The sequence below is a fragment of the Pieris rapae genome, chromosome 8, assembly GCF_905147795.1.
Source record: "Pieris rapae chromosome 8, ilPieRapa1.1, whole genome shotgun sequence".
NCBI classification, from domain to species: Eukaryota; Metazoa; Arthropoda; class Insecta; order Lepidoptera; family Pieridae; genus Pieris; species Pieris rapae.
This window is the reverse complement of record NC_059516.1, coordinates 7,098,008-7,124,063: the sequence shown is the minus strand read 5'-3', so window position 1 is coordinate 7,124,063 and position 26,056 is coordinate 7,098,008. Positions and strand designations below refer to the sequence as shown.

At 33.8% G+C, this 26,056-nt stretch overlaps 1 protein-coding gene across 1 annotated transcript in view; it reads left to right on the top strand.

The window, feature by feature from the left end:
• The first annotated feature begins 1,967 nt into the window (after nucleotides 1-1,967).
• The window catches only part of LOC110992183 (homeotic protein proboscipedia), a 38,449-nt gene continuing 14,360 nt past the window's right edge, over nucleotides 1,968-26,056 (top strand). The window contains exon 1 of the mRNA XM_045629243.1: nucleotides 1,968-2,454. Within this exon, the coding sequence (XP_045485199.1) occupies nucleotides 1,989-2,454 (466 nt within the window). The 5' untranslated portion in view covers nucleotides 1,968-1,988. The remainder of the gene's footprint in view (nucleotides 2,455-26,056) is intronic.

Genomic DNA, 26,056 nt, shown 5'->3' with positions numbered 1-26,056 from the left:
TATTTTATAAGCTCTCACATTTCAATGAGTATTCTGTAAATAGCGCCATAAATAAATTCATAAGTAGGCTATGCTCCGGATTTTATGCGTTTTTAAAGGGGAGTCTACGGGGTACCGGGAAAGTGAAACGTGGCGTAAAACCTCCCCCTGAAGAGGAAAACAACAGGGAAGGATACACAGCTTGACAAACTTTAAATTATCTTGATAGAAAAAATATCATTATCGTTTTGTTTCTCTTTGTTCAGATAAAAAAGAAACCGTGTATTCATATATTCTATAGGTATTCAAATATCAGTTTATAAAACGAAATACACAACATATAAAGTATAGGTAATCAAACAACAATGGACTATAATTCATTTTGTTTCAACATATAATCTGCATTTCCGGTAGATGAAATATCCGTTCTGCATGCCGGGAAACAACACACTTTTAAAGAAATTACATTTCATCGTTCATACGGAAAACGTGGTGAGAATTTTAATTCAGAACGCAGACCCATACACATTAAAATAGGTTTAACCGCCAGCCGTTCCACTTTCGAAAAAATAAAATAAAACAAAAAGGCGCGATCCCGCCATACCTCCCGGCGAACCGCAAATTCCAACGGAAAAAATCGTATTTCGAACGTGGTTTGAATTTTAAATTGACGCTCAGCGAAAACCGTGGTGCCATTTTGTGAACATTCCCACTTCACTAGTCAGGGTAACACTATAATGTCCCGCATTGGTGGACGATTCAAAAGTCGTCAACTATTAAGTTTCTTCTACAATATCAAAACAAATAAAGACTGGAGATATATTTTTCTATGACATGACATTAAAATATAATAGTACATTAACTTACTAATTAATAACTTAATGAAGGTTTCATTATTTTGTTGGTTTATTGGACAAAACAATCAAAATCACTTTAAACAAGTGCCGCAATGTTTTGCTTAACCAACTGACCTCTAGTATTTTCAATTACATACGAGTATTATCCTCATTGCATTTCTCATTTGAATATTATGTGTTCATTATCTCATCATTCTCCGCTGTAGCAGCTCATGACAATTTTAATAACTTTATTGTTGTCGACATTAGGTACGCGCTATACACTCCATGATGGCCGCTGAATTATAATAAACAATTTCGAGCGCTCATTATTTCCTCGCTCATCACGACTCGAAATTATTCGACACAAGTGTTGAACGTCCCACAAAATTGCCGAATGAACCACGACTTAACCTATTGTATTTGTAATTAAGGAATATTAGTCTTAATTTCTTTTTACATCACATTTTAACTTCTGGTCAATAACAAAGGTCAAAATATGCTCTACAACTTATTAACATTAACTAACACGTGTCTAAAGTATAATAGTATTTTTACATCAAACATGTAACGATCAATTTCAATATTTATCGTGATAATAAAAATCGATGTCTACGATTTTCCTTTGTATTCATTCAATATTTGTCGATGATTCGCTATCGCGGAGTGTCTAATCTTACACTGACAGTATGAATTCATTTAATGTGTTGGTTTCCGGGTTTGTATCGAGTAAACCTACTACGAGTACTATTTCGAATGTTGATGTATCAAAATGTGTAAAACAGTGTTTACAGCTGTCACTCCAAGTAGTAATGGCCCACGGAAAATGTTGCTGGTGACACAATCTAACAGCTGATTTAGGCCCATTTTTCTAAAAGGAATTTAGTTTTTTTTTTTTTAATTTATGTATATGCTTTAGTCACTTTCCTCTCAAAAAAAAAATAACTATATAAACCAAAATTGTTATAATAATGTATATGTCTTACGTTTAAAATCCCCTATTTTGTTAAACCTATGTCTAGATTAAATAACTAATGAACTAAATATCTGTTTCAGAGATGTTGCTACCACGTTGGTCCATTGAAACTGTATGCCATGAAGCACACGCCGTTAAATACGAAAAATGCTAGCGATCACCGCGAAGCCGACACATGAATGACGTAAAAGACAGCTATGCAAGAGATTTGCAACTCAGCCGCACTGCCACTCGACAGTAACCCTCTAGTGCGCAAGATAAAATGCGAAGACTTCCCTGTGAGGGCAAAGCCTACGAGAGTTGGCATGGGGGTGCGCGATGAGATGGACGAAGAATTTGCAGTAAAGGCAAGGAACACGCCACCGATGGGGCCTGCGCAGGACCATCGCATGGAGCATGGGGGAAACGGCTTCTGGCTCGCGGCCGTTACGGCTGCAGGAGCACCCCACCCCATGCTGGAAACCGAAACTGGCTTCATTAACAGCCAACCGTCGATGGCTGAGTTCATGACAGCTCTTCCACAACTGGGTGGCGGAGAACTAAGTCCGCAGCACACGCCTCCTGGATACGGTCCGGACTTGCCGTCCCCTGGTGGTGGTCTCAACGTACCCGAGTATCCCTGGATGAAGGAGAAAAAAACTACCAGAAAAAACAGTCAACAAGGTGAGTGGTGAATTAATGTAAGCAATAACAATTTTTGTAAAGAAAGCAAATAGTTTCGTAACTGACTACAAATGATTATCATTATGCCTTTCAACGGTTACAAATGACCATTGAACCATTGTGTTCTGGTTCACGGTCCCAGAACTTCTTTAATGAACGTCAAATTACTCTAAAATATATTGAATTGCTGACGACATCTCTTGTTGCTAACCGTTTTAAGTTTGTGGGATCGCGTCGTCTAGTGGTAGGTCGCCGCCATTCGCCGTGTAACGGAACGAATTCGACATGCACTATAAACACAAATTATAAGTGAGAACATTTTAGAATATAATTTTTACATATCGGTTGACTGTGTATTGTATAAAGGTAATGTTTATAACACTTAAATAGAACCTTACATATTGAAGCTTCTTGAATCCGATGAGTATAGTAGTCTCAAAAAAATTAATATGTTTGTGTCGTTATAAATAATCATAATATTCAGATTAACAATTTTTTTATATGGTCATTTTATAACGGTAACTGACAAAGAGAAGAACGCCAATAAAAAAGTTTTTACTGATCACACAAAACAATTGACCCCAAATTTGTCTCTGGGATAAAACGTAACAAAACCCGACATGATGATCCATCACCATACGTCGTGAGAACACGACCTCACCTGGTACTCATACGTCATTTTTGCGATCAAATTAGTACAATAATATTAATAGGGTGATTTTTATACTTTAACTTATTTTACGTACTGAAACCATGTACGCAAACTATTTGTCCAAATAAGGGAAAAAATACTTAGCTTATATAATTTTAATATCTAAAAAGCAATGCTGTTCTTTTATCTTTTATCTTATAATATATTGTCTCCAGTACTATTATAAATCCACGATATTATGCCCTTTTGTAATTAAGTAAAAACTCTTCTAAAATACGCCTGTAATGCAATAAATATATGAAGAATAAATGTTGATGCAATGAGCGCTTGTCCAACAGAAGCAATCTCCCGCTGCGCGCGCTGGGGGGCACTCACCTTGCGTATTATGCGTAACTTATATTAACACTTTTTTAATCAACACATACATAAGCATGCTAATGATTTTACCTATGTTTTCAATACTAATACTACCAATACGTCCAATAAATTCTTGTTAGAAAAGCTCTCAGTACAAAATATACTACATAATGTAACGTGTAACAAAAATAAAATAAGCATTTAATGTCCCATACATTAATTTAAGTAATTATTTCACATCGACACAACTTCACTGTTGATATAAGTAATCCACTATTAATTTACTACATTAATCGAACAAACAATAATTAATAAAATCGATTTTAAACAAAAAATAGCGAACGTCTGAGAGATATAGTTTGGCGCAGGCCGTGAACCGCTACCGATCATCAATCATTGTCAGTATCGAGCGATGCACGCCCGCTTCTATGCAGCGCTTTGTGTACGGATATTGGATTCGCTAACTTTTGACTGATTTCTTAAAATACGTATTTATTTTAAACTTAATAATTGCTGACGTAGCTTAACGATACACACATAACCTAGAAGTATGTACGTTTACGACTTATTTCGGTCTGTGTCTCAGAATACGGTTGATATCTGTAGCTCAGTTTCATCATCGGTCATCGAGTAAGAAGACGATATTCCATCCGTACCACTTCGTTCTCCGTCGTTCGTTCATTTAAGCCAGTTTTCGCCGCGCACCACCACTATGCGGAACTGCCCATCGAAGTATTTTTGAAGAATTTCGACTTTACGAAAAGTTCATTCATTCTTAAAAGGCTGGTAACGCACTCGCAAGCCCTCTGGTATTTAGAGAAGGACACTCGCGATAGTTGACGGTATAAGTTGAGCAACTGCGCCTTATGCCTCTGTCCTACCGGTTTGCCCTCTTTTCTTTAAAAAATAAGTGTCATTCTTGGACGGGATTACAAATTGTACAAAATATACATTTTAATATTATAGCAATACATAACTTGTCTTATATTGTCAAAGCATTACCTTTTATGCTTGGCTTGAACTTGTTATAGATTGCATTGTTCACATAATTAAGATTTAAAATTATTAATATTGTTCTTAACCTACAAGAAATTTTAGAGCTCGATTTAAACATTGAACAATTCTACACAACACAAACCTTGCTTCAAAAAGGTATTTATCTCATCCTCTATATTAAGTTATCCAGCTTAGAAACACCAAATTTCACCAGGATAAGAGACTGTAATACTTGCACATTCAATTTCCTTCTGGTGAATGCTATACTGGCCTTTACGCCGTTTTCAATTATTTCAAAACAAAAACGCTTGTAAAGAATCTCTCGAAGAAAATACACGTACGTCTTAAAAGCGGGATTTATATCAAAGGTATCTAGGGACATGAAACAAATCGTTCTCGCGACCACGCCTCCGGCACTCGGGAATCGAAATTAAAACGAACGCCCTGACACAATCGATCATTCCGATTCTTTAATACAATGTATTTTTGCAAGCCTCAATTTGTACTTGACTGACGTGTGATACGAGTTTTAATCAGTTTCTTTTGGAAATACAAGAAGTGGAACGAATTGTTTGTTTTCAAGTTAATGTGACTTAAACTTAAGAATAAGAACATGCATTCGACGCTGCTAGCTAGTACGGTAATCTGAGTATTATTGAAATAGTTTTGAATGTAAAAAAACTGATGCAAATTAAATTCAATAATGATATTTTGTATAGGTTTTCTACATTTTGTAAGGCAATTCTTTTCCTTCCTTAGTGTAACCTACTGTTATATACATATATAGACAAGTTTTGAGGCACAGAACTCAGTGTGCAGCATTCAATACCAATGTAGTATTTTATTATGTACTGTGTCTGGCTTATAAAAGAATATTGTTGTAACTTAAACACCAATAGTTTATACGCATCTTTTCAATTTTCTAAATACCAAGTTTTCAAAAATATCAAGCTTTTCAATATAAAGAAACACTACTAGTGCTTTCCTCGCTTATTCAATATGACAATACATGTAGCTAACATATAAAAAATACACTTGAGAATCTCCTGCATCTTATAGACCAAAGTACAAAAGAACGATGGACAGTGAAACCGAAAATAATTCAACAAAAGGCATGTTTACACTTTCATTTTCGCAAATCTGTTTTTGCATAGAACAAATCTAATAAAGCAGGTAGTTCTTCCTTATAGAGTAATAAATCTTCAAGCGGCCGCTCTTTGATTTATGTGAAAAATGACCGTAAATTTGAGGTTAGGTCGACGTCGTAGGGCGGATGTATTCCAATCATATGTCCACAATTACATGGTTTAGATGTAGATTTCTTACGTTTCTGTGGCGGGTGAAGAGAAATCGATTTAATAGTTATGATTCTAGTACTTTCCCTATTTTTCTTTATTTTACAAAATAATACAAAATCTCACAAAATGTTACGTCAGAAAACCACTGTCGTTTGTATTAAAAACCTATGTTCGCTTTACCTATCCGTAATTTTTGACGTGACGACTAATGATCATATATGTATATTCATCATATTTGTGTTATTATAATTATATACTATTAAATAGCTATATTATGAAAATAGCCTTGATGACTTATCCCCGAGAAACCTATTTATAATATATTTATATAATTTGTGAGTAGGAAAGCATATGGCTTAGTAAATATATGCACAACCTAATTCCTAATTAAATATGTAAAATATATTGTATCAATGTACAATCTTATTACCATAAGTTATAAAACAAATAATATATTATTCTTATCAAAAACTTGTCATATATGTCTAATTAGAATTTCAACTAGTCGTTAATGAAACTGGTAATAATGAAATCACAAACCTTAAATTCGTCATAGGAAAAGCCTCAAATACTTTGTATAATCACTGTATTCATAGGAAAAGCCTCAAATACTTTGTATAATCACTGTATTCATAGGAAAAGCCTCAAATACTTTGTATAATCACTGTATTCATAGGAAAAGCCTCAAATACTTTGTATAATCACTGTATTCATTGGCTGTCAATACAGCGGTATGATTTACGGTAACACTTTCGCCTTCATCATCCCCCACACATAAATCAATACAGCGCTAGCTTTTATTGAAATTATGATGTTTAAAACTGGTAATATTTGTATTAAGATTTATTTGTATTCTGGGCTGTTAAAATTCTGTGTTCTGAATTTTGTTTTAAGTATACTGAATAAGAAAAGCAAAGGAAGTAGGTACATGTAATTTTTTTAATTTTAGTATTTTAACAAGAAGCTAAGAATGATATGGATATTATTAGAAACTTATTATAAAAATAAAATTCACATAAAGGATGTAAACACAGAATATATCAATACAATTTTTGTACAAATTCGATATTGCGAGTGCCTTCCATCAATCGTAATCATCTATAGACAGTGCACCCAAAACAAAGAGTCATGTAAATAATGTAATAATTTTGCAAAATCTGTTGAAAACTTGTATTTAAATTTATAGTAGCGTAAAAGACTTCCACTAAAAACTAAATCAGTCGATTTTCACTCTTTACACTTAACTACTCTTTTGTGAATGCTTTGCTGAAAGGCGACAGATTACCACATAAGATAAACAATAACAAAAACATTGATTTAGTTTAGATTAGATAGATTTATTAGTATTACCAACGGATGGATAAATGGATGGGCCATTTATGTGATTCATTTATTATGTGAAAACAGTCTTTTCAAATATAAGGATTCTTTATACAATTGTGATTTATTAACATAATTTTTACACATTTAAAGAAAACACTTTTTTTAACCCTTTATACTCATATTTATATGTATGTATTATTTTACCCTTTGTCTTCAGTCACAGTGACCACGCACGCTGTAAAACGCGAAACGTCGGTAATTTTTTTTAATTATTTATTTATTTTTCCACTACATTATTCTACCTTAACAGTTACTACCAATTTAATAAAACGCCAAAAATAATTACGTAAAATTATTATAAGTTTATAATAATACATGGCTTCAATCCCAAAAAAGTGTTTTTCATTAAATAAGGATTCTTTATTAAATATAGTACCATTACCTCCAATTTCTAAGACCTTAATTTATAAACCATATCAAACGGAAGCCGCATCAAACAAAGAATAATCCGTCTAAATACACAATAGACAATCAATAAATCACTCGGCCTTTAAGGCGCCGTCTTTGTTCCAACAGTCGGCGGCGATTTTAACAGCAATTAGAGACACTTACCTGGTAATCCCATTCAGGTGCTGTGTGTGGGCTGGGTTAGTCAGCAGGTTTTTAATCGGGTTAAAAATCAAGTTGAATTGTTGTCGATGAATGGTAAGGTGTTGAAGCTACCGTAGGTTGGCTCATTGTAAGTTACTTTTCTTCCACAACTTTTTGCCTAGGATAACTATGAAATCAACTAAACGCTTTCTTACACAAATGGGAATTTACCATGTATGTTTTAAAAGTTATATATATTTACTCAAACATCACAGATGTTAAAATGAGGACAATATGAAAATATGCTACAGAATATGTGTTATAATGTGAGAATGCCAGGAGAACTTATGAAGGCGTACCATCGAGTACCCTACAATGTCGCAGCACAACTCTCGAAAGGACTCTTTGTATTGAAGAAGTCAACAGATTTCTTTAGTCTCGTTATGTGCAAGCAAATAAGCAGCGGTCTAAGCTTTCAAGTCCATTTTTGGATTTTAGACCTTTCACCCATCCATTAGGTTGACACGGCTCATGTTTTCATAGATTTTTATTACGTAACTAAAATTATTATTTTAAATGTTTATTGTGATGGGTCGTCCTAATATAATAAAATAAAAGCACAATATTGGTGGCCAACTGTAAAACGAATCTTTATTTCTAACTTTAACTTTATATTTTAACGTATATCTTTGCTCTTGTATTTATATTTAGTGATTATCTATTATATATTTCTTGACCTCAAGAGTTGTTCTAATAAATCATCAAAAAGTTTACCAATCTTAAACACAAAAAAATCTCAGTAAACAATGATCACGCAACATTGTCGTCTGATATTAGATTGTTTAACATTCGCACCCCAAGTGAGCTGTTTGCTGTAAACTGATTTATCATATCTGAGAGTTCTAAACAAGCATCATCTTACACGCATAAACCCTCATATCACGCCGCAAGTTACATACTAACTCCACTCCACTTTGAACAATATGTATTATATCATGAAGCTCTTTTTTTTCCTCTTCCCCCGGACCGCCGATAGGTGTAGACGTGTAGTGGACCCCTTGTAAAAGTTTATTTAAATATTAAATAATAAATTTGGTAACACTAAATTCAAAGAAGAAAATAGGAGCGCATAAAATCACAAGAGGTAACCGGCGTGTGAAGATACCCAACGTGTGAAGACTACGTAGACAGAGAAACGATCCTGCCACCCTGGTACCTGAGATCGGCGACAACAAACCAGCGCCTGCGCAGCGAACAAGAAGTACGGGTAACACACCTAATTATTAACTATTGGTCATACGTGACCTTGAAGGCGACCACTCACCGCTAAGCTCCACCTTTCACAAGCGCCACTGGATAATTACCTAATTAGCGACACCCCTTTCGCTAATTACCTTGTGACTAATTGGCCCGTTGTAAGATACGCATTAGTGGTTACTTTGCTGTGCATTATTCCCTGGTACAATGTCCGCAACACAGTTAAATAAGTCGTTATCTGACAGTAACATAAATGAAGCAGGTATTGAAAGTACACCACCGAATTTTAATTCCATGCGAAATAGTAGGGTCAATAAAAGGTGCAGAGTAGAAAGAGAACAGGAAATGCATACTTCACCCGCTGAACCTTCGGATTTTTCTCAATTTAAATTATACATGAAAGAATTGTTCGCGTCATTTACGAAGACTCAGCAACAAGAACTTAGAGAAATTAATAACAATCTCAAGGAAATGCAATTAACTAACAGTAACATAGAAACATCAATCACGCGTTTGTTTGCTCAACAAGAAGAGTTTCAGAAGAAGATAGAATCACTAGAGGTACAGACTAAGAAAGATAGGGAGTATATTAATATCCTAGAAGATAAAATAGAGGATCTGCAAAGGACAACTCGGAAGACATGTATTGAAATTAAAAATGTGCCAAAGAACGGAAACGAAAATAGAGACGACTTAATTAATATGGTATTGTGTCTCTCAAAATCTGTAAATTTTAATATGAGCCAGCAAGACATAAAAGATATTTACAGAATCCAGAGTAGAAAGTCTGGGGTAAATAACACCCCCATAATTGTCGAACTAGCCTCATCGATTCTTAAAATGGATTTACTTCTGAAAGTCAAGAGCTACAATATTAAAAATAAAACAAAGATACAGGCTAAACATCTCGGATTTACCAAAAATGAAGAAACCCCTGTCTTTATATCGGAACAGTTAACATCAAAAGGAGCCCGACTATTTTTCCTGGCCCGAGACCTTACAAAATCAAAAGAGTACAAATTCTGCTGGACTAAACATGGCCGAGTCTTCGTCAAGAAAGATGAAAATTCTCGGGTTATCCTCATTAGCAGCGAAGCCCAGGTACACCTTTTGCTACAGGAAACGTGACTATACTGTGAAACTTCTTTTTATTTCTTACTATTCTTATCGCTTATTTTTTGTGCATGTAGTATTAAGAAAATAATTATTAGTCTATTCATACTTAAAGTTTTAGCATTTATAATTAACCTACATTGTTTTGATAAACCAAGTAACAGTAGTTCAAAAAGTTGTAATCTACGGTATCTAAAAGTATTATTCAGTGTAAAATCCCTTTTTTTACGGACATACATACACACTTAAACACACATACACAAAATCATACACACTCTTACACAATAAGTTTAACTGTCTCAATAGCACTATATGTACTCTCAAAACATCGTTATCCTGCAACGGTACTTACATGCAATTATTCAATAGAGTAAAGGGCAAGCTACGCCATTCTGCACGCGTAACTGAATATGGATAATCATTTAAACACCTTATGGGAACTAGATAATACAGAAATTAGTAACTCAAAAATAATTGACATCGAAGAATTTAGTAACTACGTTGAGCAAAATAATTTCACTGTCTTGACACAAAATATTAGAAGTATTTACAGTAATTTTGACGACCTTCAGGTAAATTTACAGCAAATGAATCATGATGTGGATGTAATGATCCTTACAGAGTGCAGACTAAATAATAGTAAACGCTTACCACTCCTCCGTAATTACTCTTCATATCATACTACAAATCAGCTCAATCAAAATGATGGCGTTGTAGCATACATAAAAAACAACCATCTCTGTCGGGTAACAGAAGTTTCACTCTCGCACGCCTCGGCTATACAGCTAATTATCGCCGAATACGTTATTATAGGTATATATCGTTCCCCATCACACGCCTGTGCAGATAATTTCATAACTTCCCTAAATAGTTATCTCGATACTATTACTACACCTAAAAATATTATAATAACTGGGGATATAAACATCAACCTAATAGGTAGAGAGTCTGAATCCTTACAACAGCGTCACAATAGATTAAATTATTTAAACATGCTGGCAGAACATGGGCTGCTTCCCGGGCACTGTCTACCTACTAGAGAGTCGAACTGCCTCGACCATGTTTTTCTGAAATTCGATAAACTTAAGAGCTCTGCTTTTGTGGCTGTCTTGACTACAACTATCACGGACCATGCCATGGTAGTATTAAACCTAGCACAAAAAACTGTAACTAGAAACTGCCATAGGTATTCAACTTCTATTGACTTTGAAAACGCGTGTAAAGACTTATTTAACTCAGACATGTCATTTTTCAATATTTACAATGATCCGGAGACCTTGGCTAATAAATTTATCCATGAAATAAAAACCATATTACTTTGTAACACTAAAACTAAGACAATCTCTAATAGCAAGCGAATTCTTAAACCTTGGATATCACTAGGAGCCCTACGCTGTATTAAACTTCGCAATAAAATGCAACTTAAACTAAAGAAAAATCCTTTTAACGTAATCTTAAAAATAACATTTAGACGCTTTCGTAACTTCTGTTCAAACTTAATTAAAAAACTTAAACGACAATTTCATAAAACTCAAATAGCTAACTCAGTTAAAAATCCTAAACAGCTTTGGATAAAAATTAATGAAGTAACTCAATTTAAAACCCCCAAATCCTCAAATACATGTCTACTGAATATTACTCCGAATCCGCTTGACTCACTAAACCGTATCAACCAATTCTTTGTTAAAATAGGGTCAACTTTAGCTGAGGACATTTTACTTAACTTCGGTAACCCAACAACTACAGACATTTGTTCTCGGGTGTCTTCGTTTGTTCTTCTTGAGACTAGTCCTCGTGAGGTGGATGCTATACTCATGGGTCTCGATTCTGGGAGCGCACCTGGTTGGGATGGTATACCCACAAAGTTTTTGAAAATGTCCAGAGACTTTATTGTCCCGCTCATTAGCCAGCTGGCTAATTCCTGCTTCAAAACAGGAATATTTCCAGCCGTATTTAAGAGATCGTTGATCACGCCTGTGCATAAGAGTGGGGACCTGAACGACGTCAATAACTACCGTCCTATATCCGTACTGCCATGTATCTCTAAAATATTAGAAAAGTTACTGAACAATAGACTGGTCAATTACTTAAATAAATTCAAAATTTTATCCAACACACAGTACGGATTTAGGAAGGGCCTGTCTACACAAGATGCCGTGACTGCACTTACTAATGACATAATTGATAATGTAGACAGAGGTATTAAATGCGTAACAATATTCTTGGACCTTAAAAAGGCATTTGATACCGTTTCCGTTCCCATTCTTCTGCGCAGGCTGGAAGCCATAGGAATTCGTGATACAGCTCTCTCCCTTTTTAGAAGTTATCTACAAGGTCGAAAACAACAAGTTAAAATTAATAATTTGATAAGTGAAGAAGAAACCGTGGAATATGGCGTCCCGCAGGGAAGCGTGCTTGGCCCGACATTGTTCCTGATATATATAAATGACCTTTGTAATATTCGGAGCAATGGCGGACGGATCTACTCATACGCGGATGATACCGCGATTGTGTACACGGGAGCGACTTGGATGGCTGTGAAATCCGCAGCTGAACTAGGTCTGGCTGAAGTAGCTGGCTGGCTTAATACCAACTTACTTTCACTTAATGTTAATAAAACAAATTTTATATGTTTTACTGCGAATCAAAGATCTCAGCCGGGTTACGACTTTGGAGTTAGGATTCATAGGTGTGGTGATCCGATTGCCCAGAATTGTAGCTGTCAGACCATAGAACGTGTCAACTCTACCAAATATCTTGGAGTTACAGTGGACCAAAGGTTATCATGGCACTTACACATCGAAACAATTATGGCCCGGGTTAGAAAACTTATTTGGATATTTAAAAACTTACGCTACGTCATGCCCGCGTCATTGCTTAATAAAGTTTATCTAGCCCTGGCTCAATCTATTATAATATACTGCATTCCCGTATGGGGAGGAGCAACTAAAACTAAGTTTTTAGATTTAGAGAGATCTCAAAGGGCCCTTATTAAAGTAATGAACTACAAACCATATAGATACTCTACCGATGACCTTTACAGAAATAGTGGCTTATTGAGCGTTAGAAAATTATACATTTTGCATATCACCCTACGTATGCACAAAACACTACCATTTAGTCCAGGTAAACTAAAGAAGAGACGTAAAGATATTGTAGCATACGCCCCACGCGTGCACACAGTTTCTGCTCAACGTCAATATACTACACAGGCTGCCTACATCTATAATAAACTGAATCAGAAATTAAATATATATCCGATGTTATTATATAATTGTAAGAATACCGTAACTGGGTGGTTGAAAACTATCACATATGAAGAAACAGAATTAATTTTGACGAGAATCAGATAAACACACACACACACACACACACACGCACGCACACACACACACACACACAAACACACAAACACACACACACACAAACACACATGCACGCACTCACACGCACGCACGCAAAGACCGTGCGTTATTATTTGTTTAATTTAGTTAGTTTTTAATTCAAAAATAAATAAATAGAAAAATAATATATTTTGTAACTAAGTTTGTCAAGTCATATTTCAGTTGTTTTGGTCCAAACATTGTAATCTATAATTTAAGGGAAGTTGCGAGGTTGCTCCATCACAAGTATTATTTAACTTACTGGGGCTACCTCAATTTTACATGTATGTTAATGTTTGTGATTCAATAAAATACTTTTTCTTTTTCTTTTCTTTTATGAAGCTCATATTTGGCTAACCAAAACGCAACATCTTCTCGGACTCCCCTATTCTAAACATCGTATATACAAAACGTTGTCACGGGATTCTATTTCTAAACTACGAAATATTAAGATCTGAAATCCCTTGTATATTCTCATCGTATATGATGATTTGTTAGAGAAGGAAGAAGACGTAGAGAAGCTTGGTCGAGACGAGGGTGCATGTATCGTGTTGTCCGGTTTCCGGACACTAGTCTGGTAATTGACTAAGTTTGTTGAGGAACGATGTGTTTATGGCGAATTGTCCCTTATCTCTTACAAATTTTACACACTGCCGCGGATCTATATATTACTTCTACATCAGATGTATGTTTTAGTTAAATAATCTTTGCTTTATTTTGAAACTTAGTATATACAATATTTTTGTAAATGTCATATAGTATTTTTTTCAGTATGCACGTACCTAAATACGATGTGATGTGATTTCTGGTTCAAGTCCTTAGAAGTTCTGTCTACATATTAATTTTATTTACATACCTAATTTATTTGATCTAACAGGTTTATCCACATTACATAACACTTTTTAATATACCAATGACCTTCCAGGTCTGTGCCTCAGATTTCTCTATCTGGTCCTTGGTCATTTCCATCTTTCTAATAGGCACATAGGTGATCAAACTTCTGTGTCTGACACACACCGTCGACTTTTTGGGTCTGCCTGCTTTTATCACGATGTTCTCCTTTACCGTAAGAGAGAATGTCAAATGCACACATAAGAAGAATGAAAGGTTGGTGCACAACCGAATATCGAACCTACGACGCCAAATATGACAGCACTTACATAACACTTTCAGCCATGTAGAAACATTATACGTGTTCCAAATCTATCTATTGTAATAAGATCAGTTATTATAGTGAAACATTTCTAATTGAACATATGAAAATTACGTCAGCATGTGTAAGATAAATCACCGTAACATCTTAAGCCGCGAAATCCGTTTAATCATCTCGTAGGTTATTAATAACGTGTTTGAAATTAAACAATAAATTTGGGGCTAATCGCGCAGCAAGGCCGCAAAGCGACCGCGCTGAGTCAACATTTATAGAGACAAATTGTTGCACCACTAACAGCCTCTGTCTCACGATGTATTAATCTTGGAGCCACGACACGGGGTCGCTCCCTGCAACGCTTTACTAAATGATCTTTCGATAAAAACACCGCATAGACAAAAGCAAGGTAGATAGTACAACGTAGATTATGTTTCAAAAATCTAAAGACAATTTTTATTCAAAGTATAGAATTTTTTTCTACAAAACGGTGTGTCATTTCTTGTCTTTAGCGATCATAATACTAAATGCATACGCAAAATCTTTTATGGTTAATGATACTACGTTCTTACCAAGTACATTTTAACGGCGTAAAGTTTACAGTTACTTATTTAAATTATTAATTTAAACCATATAAACTATGATAGAGGTATTCTATTACTCACCTATTTACATCGTTTATTTGATATCCGTACATTATTTTAATGACGTGTACTGAAAGCTTTATTACTTCAATTTTCCTAGCGTTAAATATCTGACAGTTTATTATAGATAAATAGCCGCCATTTGTTAAGTAGACTAAAAATAAACATTTAATTAAAGCATTCGAAATTCAAATTGTAATTCAACCTTCGAAGGAATGTGGCGAATTTTGTGTGACGACAAAGAATTGGATGATTCTATCTTAGGTTTATTGTTCGGTCTTATCACGTATGATGCGAACGTTTTCCCCCATTTCCTCGCATGATGTATGGTCGCTAGTCGCAACTATTAGTGCATCAGTCATTAGTCACCGTCAACGCAACGTTTAGCAACTATCGGCCCGTCTCTGCATAAACAACTACATTTTGACTCGAGCCGCTCTTCAAGCAATTGTTTTCTATAGAGAAAAAAAATCCTCCTAAAACTTATTACTATAAATAATTAATAAACTTATTATTGATAAAAAAATATTTATAAATAAAAATAAAATAAAATCATTTATTTCAGACCAATTAATAAGTCCATATGTTGTCCATAGTAAAACTTGTAACTATTTATTTTATTTATGGTACATAAAATAAATTTTTGTTTTAGTCTAATACGGTTACAATAACATATTATATTATTATATTTATTTATTTCTATAATATATACAATAATATAATTATAGTACTTTTACAAACTTGTCCGCGTAATAATTGTAATTTCCAATTTTCCCATTACATTCTGCAAATTATATAAAAACATTTTCTATTAATGTCATTTGATCATTAGAGAAGCGGTAGTTGAACCGTTAGAGCCCGCCAGAGGGCGCTAATTTGCTAAGGCTCTAATGAAACCGGCGTCTTACCGCTGACATTCAGATCCCCGATAACACCGCTGTATCAGGAAATTGTCGCTTTAACACATCCACTCGTTCGATAAATAATCCAGGGTTGAATAGAGTTTTGTTTAAACTGAGAATTTACTATGTAACTTACTTTACATCTGAAAATATACTAAGTATTTGTATGAGCAGACATAACCTTTTTAAAGACTGTTGCTTCAATTAAAGAAAACACTTTTTAACCGGATTGAAGCTATGTATTATTGTAAATTTATAATTATTTAACGTAATTTTAAATTTATCCGATATTTCGCGTGCTTTACAGCGTGCGTGGGCACGCTGACTGAAAACAAAAGGTGTTTAATGTCAAAAAAGTATTACAGCTGTAGATAATTTTATGTTTACAGTAATACATAGCTTCTATCCGGTAAAAAAAGGTTTTCTTTAAATATGTAAAGCTATGTTAATAAAAGACAATACTACTGTTGCGTCATCTCAAACATAAAATAGGACACATGCAGTAATCTGCATTCTAATTTGTTATAGAATATCTGAGCTTATCATTGTAAAGTTCTGAGTGATCGCGTATATTTTATAAAAACACAATGACATTATTTAAACTAACCTGTCGTCTTAAAACCAATTTATGTTCAAGATGTCACTTTTCTCACCATAGGCATCACATGTCACTAATGAGTCATGTTACAGGAAAAAAAATGTTCTTGTAACAATCTTACAGTACTGTCTTAATAATAAAAATATACACCTATATGGTAAAAAAGTCCACCCCGTCATATCGAGCGATCGATTTGATGGGAATCACTCCGCTTTGAAACTAATTTGATTTTAGCATATTAAGGGGGTCTTTAGATATAAGGAGCGCGTCTTGCCACCCCGTTGTAATAACGAAAATGATATAAGGTGTGCCTTTAATATCCATCAGACCCCGTATTTGCTTATCTAGGAAAACACGGAAGTGTAAAAATCGTCAGCCTTATCAGTGTTGCCTTTAGAAAATAATGAGTTCATTTTATTGCTTTTAAGCCTGTATAGAAATATTGCCAGTTTATCGTAGCTAAACATGAATTCTTCAGTATTACATTGGGGTATCGATAAAAGAATGAACCTTCTAACTTTTATTACTCGCGCAAAAGAATTAGTTTCTGTTACGAGGACCGCATTACGTAAATTTAATATGTGAGCCCAAAAACACTTGCTTCATAAAGTCAAGCAATTTGAACACATGTGTTTTTACAAAAACAGAAAATTTTTACCTAATGTAATATGTGTATTTAAAATAAAATTTCAAATTCATATATCACAAATAGAATTGTAATTAGTAGGTCATTGACTCTTTACCATGATTATTTAAGGCGTAAGAACTCGTGGATGAATTTTTATCTGCATATTATCTTACTTTGTTAAACGTAAATTGTAAAAAGGGGCATTAATATATATTAAATATTATTGTACCACACTTTTTAAAAACAAATGTAAAATATTATAAAGAGCTGAATAAATTATAAGGTAAAACATACTTACTATCATATATATTTATAGATATAAAAAGATAGGGTAAAAATAGTTAAATAGAAATAATGTTTCATAAGATTTCAATATAATATGTGAAATTCAATAGTGAAAATGAACCCGGTGACACTAGTTCTAGTAGAAAATTCTACCGTCTATTAAATTAGGATCTGTACCTATAACATCGAATTGTCCTCTTTCTTAAAAAACACTTGTTTTATATGCTTCGTTTCTTTCTGACATAATAAGATAAACACAATCATTTATTTTGTATTTAAACTTTATACACAGCTACGAAACGCCTACGATCTACGAAACTCGTAGCAATATCATTTCCAAAACATTTATCTGATCGAAGCTCGCATAATCCCGATTAGCCAGTGGCAAACTCATTTAACTTAAAGAATCGCCTGAAAAATCTCTTGCCACTTCGATTTTATTGTCTCCCGGCCTCCTCACAATACATTTATTTATCAGTATTTACGGATTAAGGGCGCTAAACGCGAAACGCTATCTTTTTGAAAGTTTCGGGTTTGCGTACAATCAAATGGCAGGAATCGCTACGGAAGGTACTTGTACGGAAATAAATGTAGGCGCGAAGGGTAGATAGACACCGGTCGTACCTCTCAATAGGAAGCTGAGGTACATAAATAAGAATGAATGAAAGTCTTATCAAGGCTTTTGAATACGTACAAATGTGCTCAGTCCCTTAACGTCTGGTTAGTGAAATGATTTGGTGATTTTCTTTTCTTATTTAATCAAATGGAATACATTTTACCAATAGAAATATTTTTGGTACAAAACGGAAAACTTAAAATAGATTGTGTGTTTTTACATCCACTTTTTTCGCAAGTAATTAATTGAAACCGTTAGTACAACAGTGTATTGAACCGGAAAGCATTTGTAATCGTTTAATACCCTGAATTCTTTATCACCCGTGGGGGAATCTCTATCTTCATTCATTCCCCGCTGATACAATACTTAGTGAAAACCATCGCATTACATTTATATATATTACTATAATTTTATTAATAAATTACATGTTTTACCTTACCTCTGAGTTTCGAAAAAAGTACGCTATACTAGTGTTGTAGAGAGTGTAGACTAAGTTTTATCCGTTGTGCGTTAATTCCTGGTTAATTAAGAACCTTCCAGAATCTCAGAAGTTTCCTGGGTACTTCACAGGCTCCACGCTCCTCACTGCTCCAAGGATTTCTGTTTAGGAAACCACGCATTCCAGAATGCGCTGAAACTGCTTCTACACTAGGACAAAGGGATGGATATTTAGGCGACAGTATCACGTAATTACGCTTTACAATATTATATAAATTGTCCCCTCAGCTATGGTTTGTGTATTTATGCTGCTAAGGCCAAGTCCGTCATCCGTTTTTTTTAAATTATTAGATATAATTTATTTAGAGGCCAAGTCAATTACAAGACAAAACTAAAACTAGCTTTGATACAACCTTTGTTATTTGTAAAAGTTAATTAAAATAAATTTACCAGGACACTTTTGATACATATCTTATCCTATTTATTTAACATAAAATACAAATATAGCATAAGCATTCTAATTTATTGAAGTAGTATAAGCCGCCACCCTTAAAGAAATCAAAGTCAATAATGACGTCATTTGCTTATCAATTGACCATTACCGAAAATCGAACGGTACATTACCCAAAGTCCGATTTCAAATAAAAACTTATCAGGCCAATGAAAACAGCCCAATCGAAAAACGCATAAATTCATCCCATTTAGAAAAATAAAAACATTCCTTACCTTATCTTGTTCGATTTTTAAATAAACGCGCACTGGCTCTATACAAGGTTTTCGGCCTCGGTCCCCCTTTTTTCCGGGGAAATTCTTTACGCAATTTAGAGCAGAGTCGATAATAAAAGGGCTCTAACTGCCTGAATCGCACCCTAATGAAATCTTGAGATCTCCTCATTTCAGTATCAATAACTTATATTTATTGACTTAAATCAATAGAATCACCTTACGTTTGGTTCAGTAATACAAAACTATCTTTGGTTTACAAAAGTACATATCAGTGAAACTTCTTTAAGACATTTCTTGCGTTACGTTTTCAGCTGTTTAGGACAAGTAGTCAGCCACATCATGTCAACAGTATTTCGTAGTAATATGATACGATCAAAATTTTGTTTATTTTATTTATTTCAGAAATACACAATTATAAGAACGCATAAGCTTAATTACACTCCAAAATTATAGCTATGTTTAGTTGATACTCTTTTTAGCACGAAATTTATTTTAAGACTGGACGTTTACATACTTTACATTGTTAAGCACGAGTTTAAAGTCATACGATTCCATTTAAACAACAAATAGGGTATTTATCGTAATATGATAATCCTGTAGCACTTGACCCACTTGCACAGGAACAAATCGAAAATCAATGTGGCAACGACCTCGGTATCCAGTGACTCCCGCGCTCGTCATTACTAATGCACCTAATAAGATATATCACATGTTTTTTATCCTAGTATACAACCTACTATGTACTTTTACTAGGTAACAGTCTATATAAAACAATTATTTATGCTTATGCATTCACATTATTAATTATACTAATATTTAATTCCTACTTATAGTAATTATTTAGAATATATGATTGTTATTGTAAATTTATAAAAAATAAGAAAAAATTTATAATTTTATCAAAACACACAGATATATTATATCTACAGTTAACAGTCAGCTTAACGCCAATCTCCAAAACCTAAAATACAATTTAAAATAAGATATTCAACACTTAATAAAAAAAGGTATTAACTATTAAGGTATATTTTTTTAATTAAAATGGCACGATTAATTATTATAAGTACTTCTAAGATGTAACTCAAGAGCAGGAAGGGAGCTATTTTTAACGATCGCTCCCCTCGGTCACTTGGTGGTCACTAATTGTTCAGCTGGGGTTTGGGTACACGAAACCTATGCTATTTAAAACAATAGAAAATAAAACAGATAGTTATGAACTACAATACACACTGATACTTTATGTATAGTGTAGGTTGATAAAACGCACCGTTATATTTGTGACAAATTTATTATATTTAATACAGTTTTTAAATAGTTGTAGAATAATCACCCAACTCTGGACATTAAAATCCTTAAGCAATATCATGTAGGTACGTCTTATACTTCTACGTAAAATCTTACAGCGCCGTTGGGTAGCGTAGGTAGTTTGTACGCTTAGGTAGGTAAGCGTACAAACTTTGGAGTTATTTTAAAACGTGGATTAAAATAATTATCGTCTTGGTTACCATAGTAGCCTTTTAAAATAATCACAAATACTTGAATAAGATCCAGATATTCAACAAATAAATTTCTTCTGTATTAAACTCGTTGCAATAGAAGGGCTTCTCATGGAGGCTCTTTGCAGTGAAAACGCAAAAACACGCACATAATATAAAATAGAACTTAATAAAATAACTTACTACATAGTTCATAAAAATGTTAAACCAATTTAAATAAATCCTACCAACATTACTAAAAATTCCACGTAGTTGAAGGCATCAACTCAAATTCACAAGAAACAGAATTAACATACGCCATATTGAGATTGTTGAAACTGTGAAATTATTTACAAGCGTACCACATGTCCTTTCTCGGAACTTCTGCGTCGAATTCCTGTATGGAGTAGAAATACGACGTTATAGGAGTAAAATCATACTTTCTCTGGGTGCGGGGATCGGTTCACTAATGACCGCGCGGGGGGTAGCGTCCCTACATAGGTATAACTACACGTTTCACTCACACAAATGTAACTACTGTTTTTTCACTTATTTGTTTACCGTTTTCCTCTTGACAACTGCAGGTGTTCAAGGTTGTTATACGCTATTGCCTATTTAGATTTCTTATTACCACACAACATTGTTATGGTCTTAAAAAAAGAAATCTTTGAAAATCTTAATTCAGCCCGCATCGTGCATAAGTAGGAGTAATATTGTCAACTGCAGAATTTTAGTCAAGTAAATATCTTCTAATATTCCTTTAGCTTTTCAAATCCTCAAATATCTACTTTCAAAACGAGCGACTATATAAGTCATCATGAAACATAAGACCTCTTTAATTATATGTTAAATAAAACATCCGAGTAAATTGTAAAATGGAGATATGCACGGTATTGATTTGTTCTGGGGATCAATTAAAAAAGCCTGTCAGTAAGTGGCAAGTCACGTAAGCCTAACCCATATTGGGTATGCATATGTCAGGAGTCAACGTAAACCGCCAACTCATTCACCCCATGTCAAATCTCAATGGACACTGGTGTTTTGCACATGTGAATATCCTAATTACAAAATTGTTCATATTCTTTTCTAGTTCTTTAATACGAAACAAATTAAGAGGCTGCGTTTTAAATACCTATTATTTAATATTTTCGTATAGCTAATTAATATATTAACAGTGATTGAGGTTTTAGATTTTAGGAACATTTACAGTTTTTTTTTATAAGGCAGGAGGCTCACCTGATGTTATGTGATAAAAAATCTGCGTTTGCACAAGACGTTATGCTACAGAATTTCCATCTAAAGTTCTAATATGTAACTACTAATCAAATTAATAAACCAATAGCGTTTATTTTTTTTCGATCTCCCTCTCTCAACTAGTCTTAATCGCTCTCTCCTTTTTCTCTGACAAAAACGCTGCAAAACTTAGTGACGTTCCGAATTTTTTTTACTCTCATACGCCTAACTAATTTTCACTTCAGAAAAGACCACAATTATGTGTGTAACTACATATTATAGGGGAAAAAACATATTACAGTTTCAATTTTGTATGAAATTGTAATATGTTTAATATTGAACAATCTTAGAAATAGTTTTATACAACTAACATTTCGATTTCGACTTTCTCGTATAAATATCGTTAATAAAGTTTATTGAAATATAGATTGGAAAATCCATACAAATTTGAATACACGAAACATCAAAATTCATTCTCTTTAGAAGCAGCATACATACAAACTGTATATAGATATGTGACTGATATACTATAATATCCGTTCGCACGAGTACTATCATTACGAAGGAGGGAGACCTCTTATTAGTCTGCCCGCTCCATTACATGACTATTTTTATTCAAGACAGGTATAATCTTAGGCTAGTTATAATTATAGAGAAAATTCTTGCGAGGAGAAAACGTGTGTATTTTAAACCCAATCATTTTATAGAAAATCTAGACTTATCAAGTAAATTTTGTAACATGAAAGGGTGTTACTAACACCCTTTGTCTGATGTTGAATTGAGTCGAGTCATCATTTTTTTTTCAATATTCTATATTTAAAATCATCATATCTTTTCCTAGTTCACTTACTCTAGAAATTTAACTGTTTAACAGATTCTCATATGGTAGTTATGCTGTGTTCATGGTATTATTTCATAGAAAACAAATGAAATAATTTAAGAATTTAACTAGCGCAAAAAATCAGTTTACAAACGTTGTTATTAAAATAAATTAAGTATTGCATAGAACAAGGTAAGAATAGAGTTTAAGCAGCAACAATCTCCTTACAATAAAACTCTATGGATTTAGAATTTTTCAACACACATCTAAATTGTTATTAGAGTAACGCATCATCCATCAGACGTTACTGTGGGGTGAAATCTTGAATATGAGTAGGATGGATAGATCGGAAACCGGTAATGTTAAAAAGGGATGGAGGGATGAATTTAAGAATTTGCATAAGCTCGAGCACTTTATCATTGAACCACGTGGCAGTGACTAGTGCACTCGCGGATTACGAGCGCTGGATTAAATCCGCATATGTATGTGTAGTTTAACCCCTCCAAGAGGGGGGGGGGAATACTTAAAACGAATTTTTGCGTCTTTACGTCCTAGCTGAGATACGTATTAAAAATGACTTACATTTTGTTCCCCTGGAATCTATCCTTGGGGAAGTCATCATGTCAGGAACGCTTGCTCTTCCAAATGTAGACATTGCTGACGAATATTTGAAATAAAAGCATTATACGAGAAACGGTTACTTGGTGTTGAAACTTAGTCTAGGTTGCAATTAGGTCAAAATCAATAAGGGTCAGTTATAGTCGCTTCTATAATTAGACATTTCAAAGGTAAGAAACTAAAAGCAGTTTTATTTAATTTTACATCTGTGCCAACAAAGTTACGTCATACATGTCAAAGAATACAGAACTACTATATAACTATACGTAGATAAATTCAACGAGAATATAAAATGGAAATAAAATAATCAAATGATAAATATCACGCCGGCAGTACGGACGAAGGAACGTCCAAAAAACGCTTAACTTGTCCTGTTACAAAAGGAAAAAGCCAGCGTCTTCCGTTCGGCCGGAGCCAAAGAAAAAATCTTTGCGAGGGAACCTTCCATTTATCATATTCCATATTCATTTATTCGTCAAGTTCTTGATTCATTTATTCGTCATGTCTTGATTTCGTCTCATTTATTATTAAAAATGAACTGTCCGGAACAGAACGCGAATACGACGACCACTGTTTCAATCTTAGAATAATTTCATGCTGAATTAGGTCATTCCTAAGGAAGTAGTTCTTGCGGGCTCGAGCCATTAATTATTAAATCTCCTTTAATTTCACGCACCTCATTTAGCAATGAAGGCTTAAACAAAGGAATAACGCTCTTATTGAAATGATTTAATACAACGTAGTATTAATCGATATTTTGTTTGTGGTCTACAAACAACGTCTCCATTTATTGGAACCTGTTTTTACCTGTATATATATAAAACACATAATACTATACTATACTATATCTGCACAATAGGCAATTGTGCAGATTTAATTTTGTAGTATGACTTTATAGTAGATGTGATACATTTAGATAAATATAGGAACCTAAAAATCATCGAATCCTTGTTTGTATGTAACCGAAGAGGTAATTTAAATTCAAGCGAATAATGTTTTAGTACAGCAATTATTTCAACAACTTGTCAAAGTAACGTTCAAAAGCTTATACGTAGAAATCAATAGTGCTTTATTTCTATTGGTTGAATAAGATTTCGAAGATATATTATACAATTCGTATTAATGAGTTTTCGGAAATATAAATGAAATTTACGTATCGAGTAAATATAATCCTCGAAATCTTATAATAGAGATATCCTTTAATAATATGAAACACGCGATGCTTTTTATACGCATTTTGCAACAATGAAATGCCTGTACAAAGTTAAAAATACAATAAATAGCCTAGTTAGAGTTGGCCTAGCGACTCTCAACTGTAAAAGTTCGTTTAAGTCTATTGTGCATAAAGGATTTTTAATTCAACGTGCGCAATTAATCCCACTTTTTAAGGAAAAATCGGTCATATTTAATACTGAAATTAATTTTTACGTAGTGTTTTTCTTCACTAAATATTGTATAAGCAAAGTTTTAAATCTTTCTAGTTTGAAAGAAATATAAGGTTATGATGTGGGGTCGAATGCGATCCATTTGTAGGCAATCTCGACAATAAAACGTCAGTCTTTGTGTCGGCTGTCGGCGAGTCGTAATTCTACCATTTTGCGAAGATAACAAATGAGGGCACATTACTAGTGGTCTTTCTGTAGTCACTTCTTAAAGTAAATAACCATAGTTTTGAGTACGTATTATTTTTATTCATTCTGTTTTTAAATTGAGGCCTCAAATATTCATGGGTGCGTGGGATAAAATATAAATACTTTCAATTTTCAACATGAAGAGAAGTTATTATATACTCATGATAAATCTAGACTAGGTACATTGCACAATTGCATCATATTAATAATCATAAAGGAATTATACAAAAGTCATTTTAAAATATAGCTATTATAAAAAAACGTGGGTAGAAGAAACCACACCAACCAGTTAAAAGTTTTACTAACATAGTCATAATCATCATACAAAGACCTGCGTCCAGGCAAATGAAAAAGTTTTAGCTTTCAAACCAAACGAAAGCTGTCTCCAAACTATAAAAAACAGGCTTTGATAGGCATACCCGCCCCGGGCGCCGCAACGACAGGAACAAATGACCTCGCATCATAATAAATAAAACAATTTGTTGTTAATTAGATTTCGTGAATTTAATTTTCATGCCAGTAATTGGTCGGTGGGCACAAAGCTCACTCTATCAGTGATGGATGATCGAACGGCGCCTTCTCACTATTTACCTTCGAACATAATTAGACGCTACAGAAGTTTATTTTCATTGAACCTATTTGAGCAGCATTTCCTTTTGATTATTTTTTTGCGGTCCATTTGGAGTACAAGATAAAGACGATAAACGAAATTATTTAAATCATCTCTTCTCGTCACAGTGTAAGAACAATTTAACAGCAGGCGATGAAGAACTCCTAAGTTAAAATAATAAAAAGAGTTTTTTTAAGACCAGTTGTTTAAGCGCAGATTTTAAAGATGAATTTATTAATGTTCCATTCAATTTTATTTAAT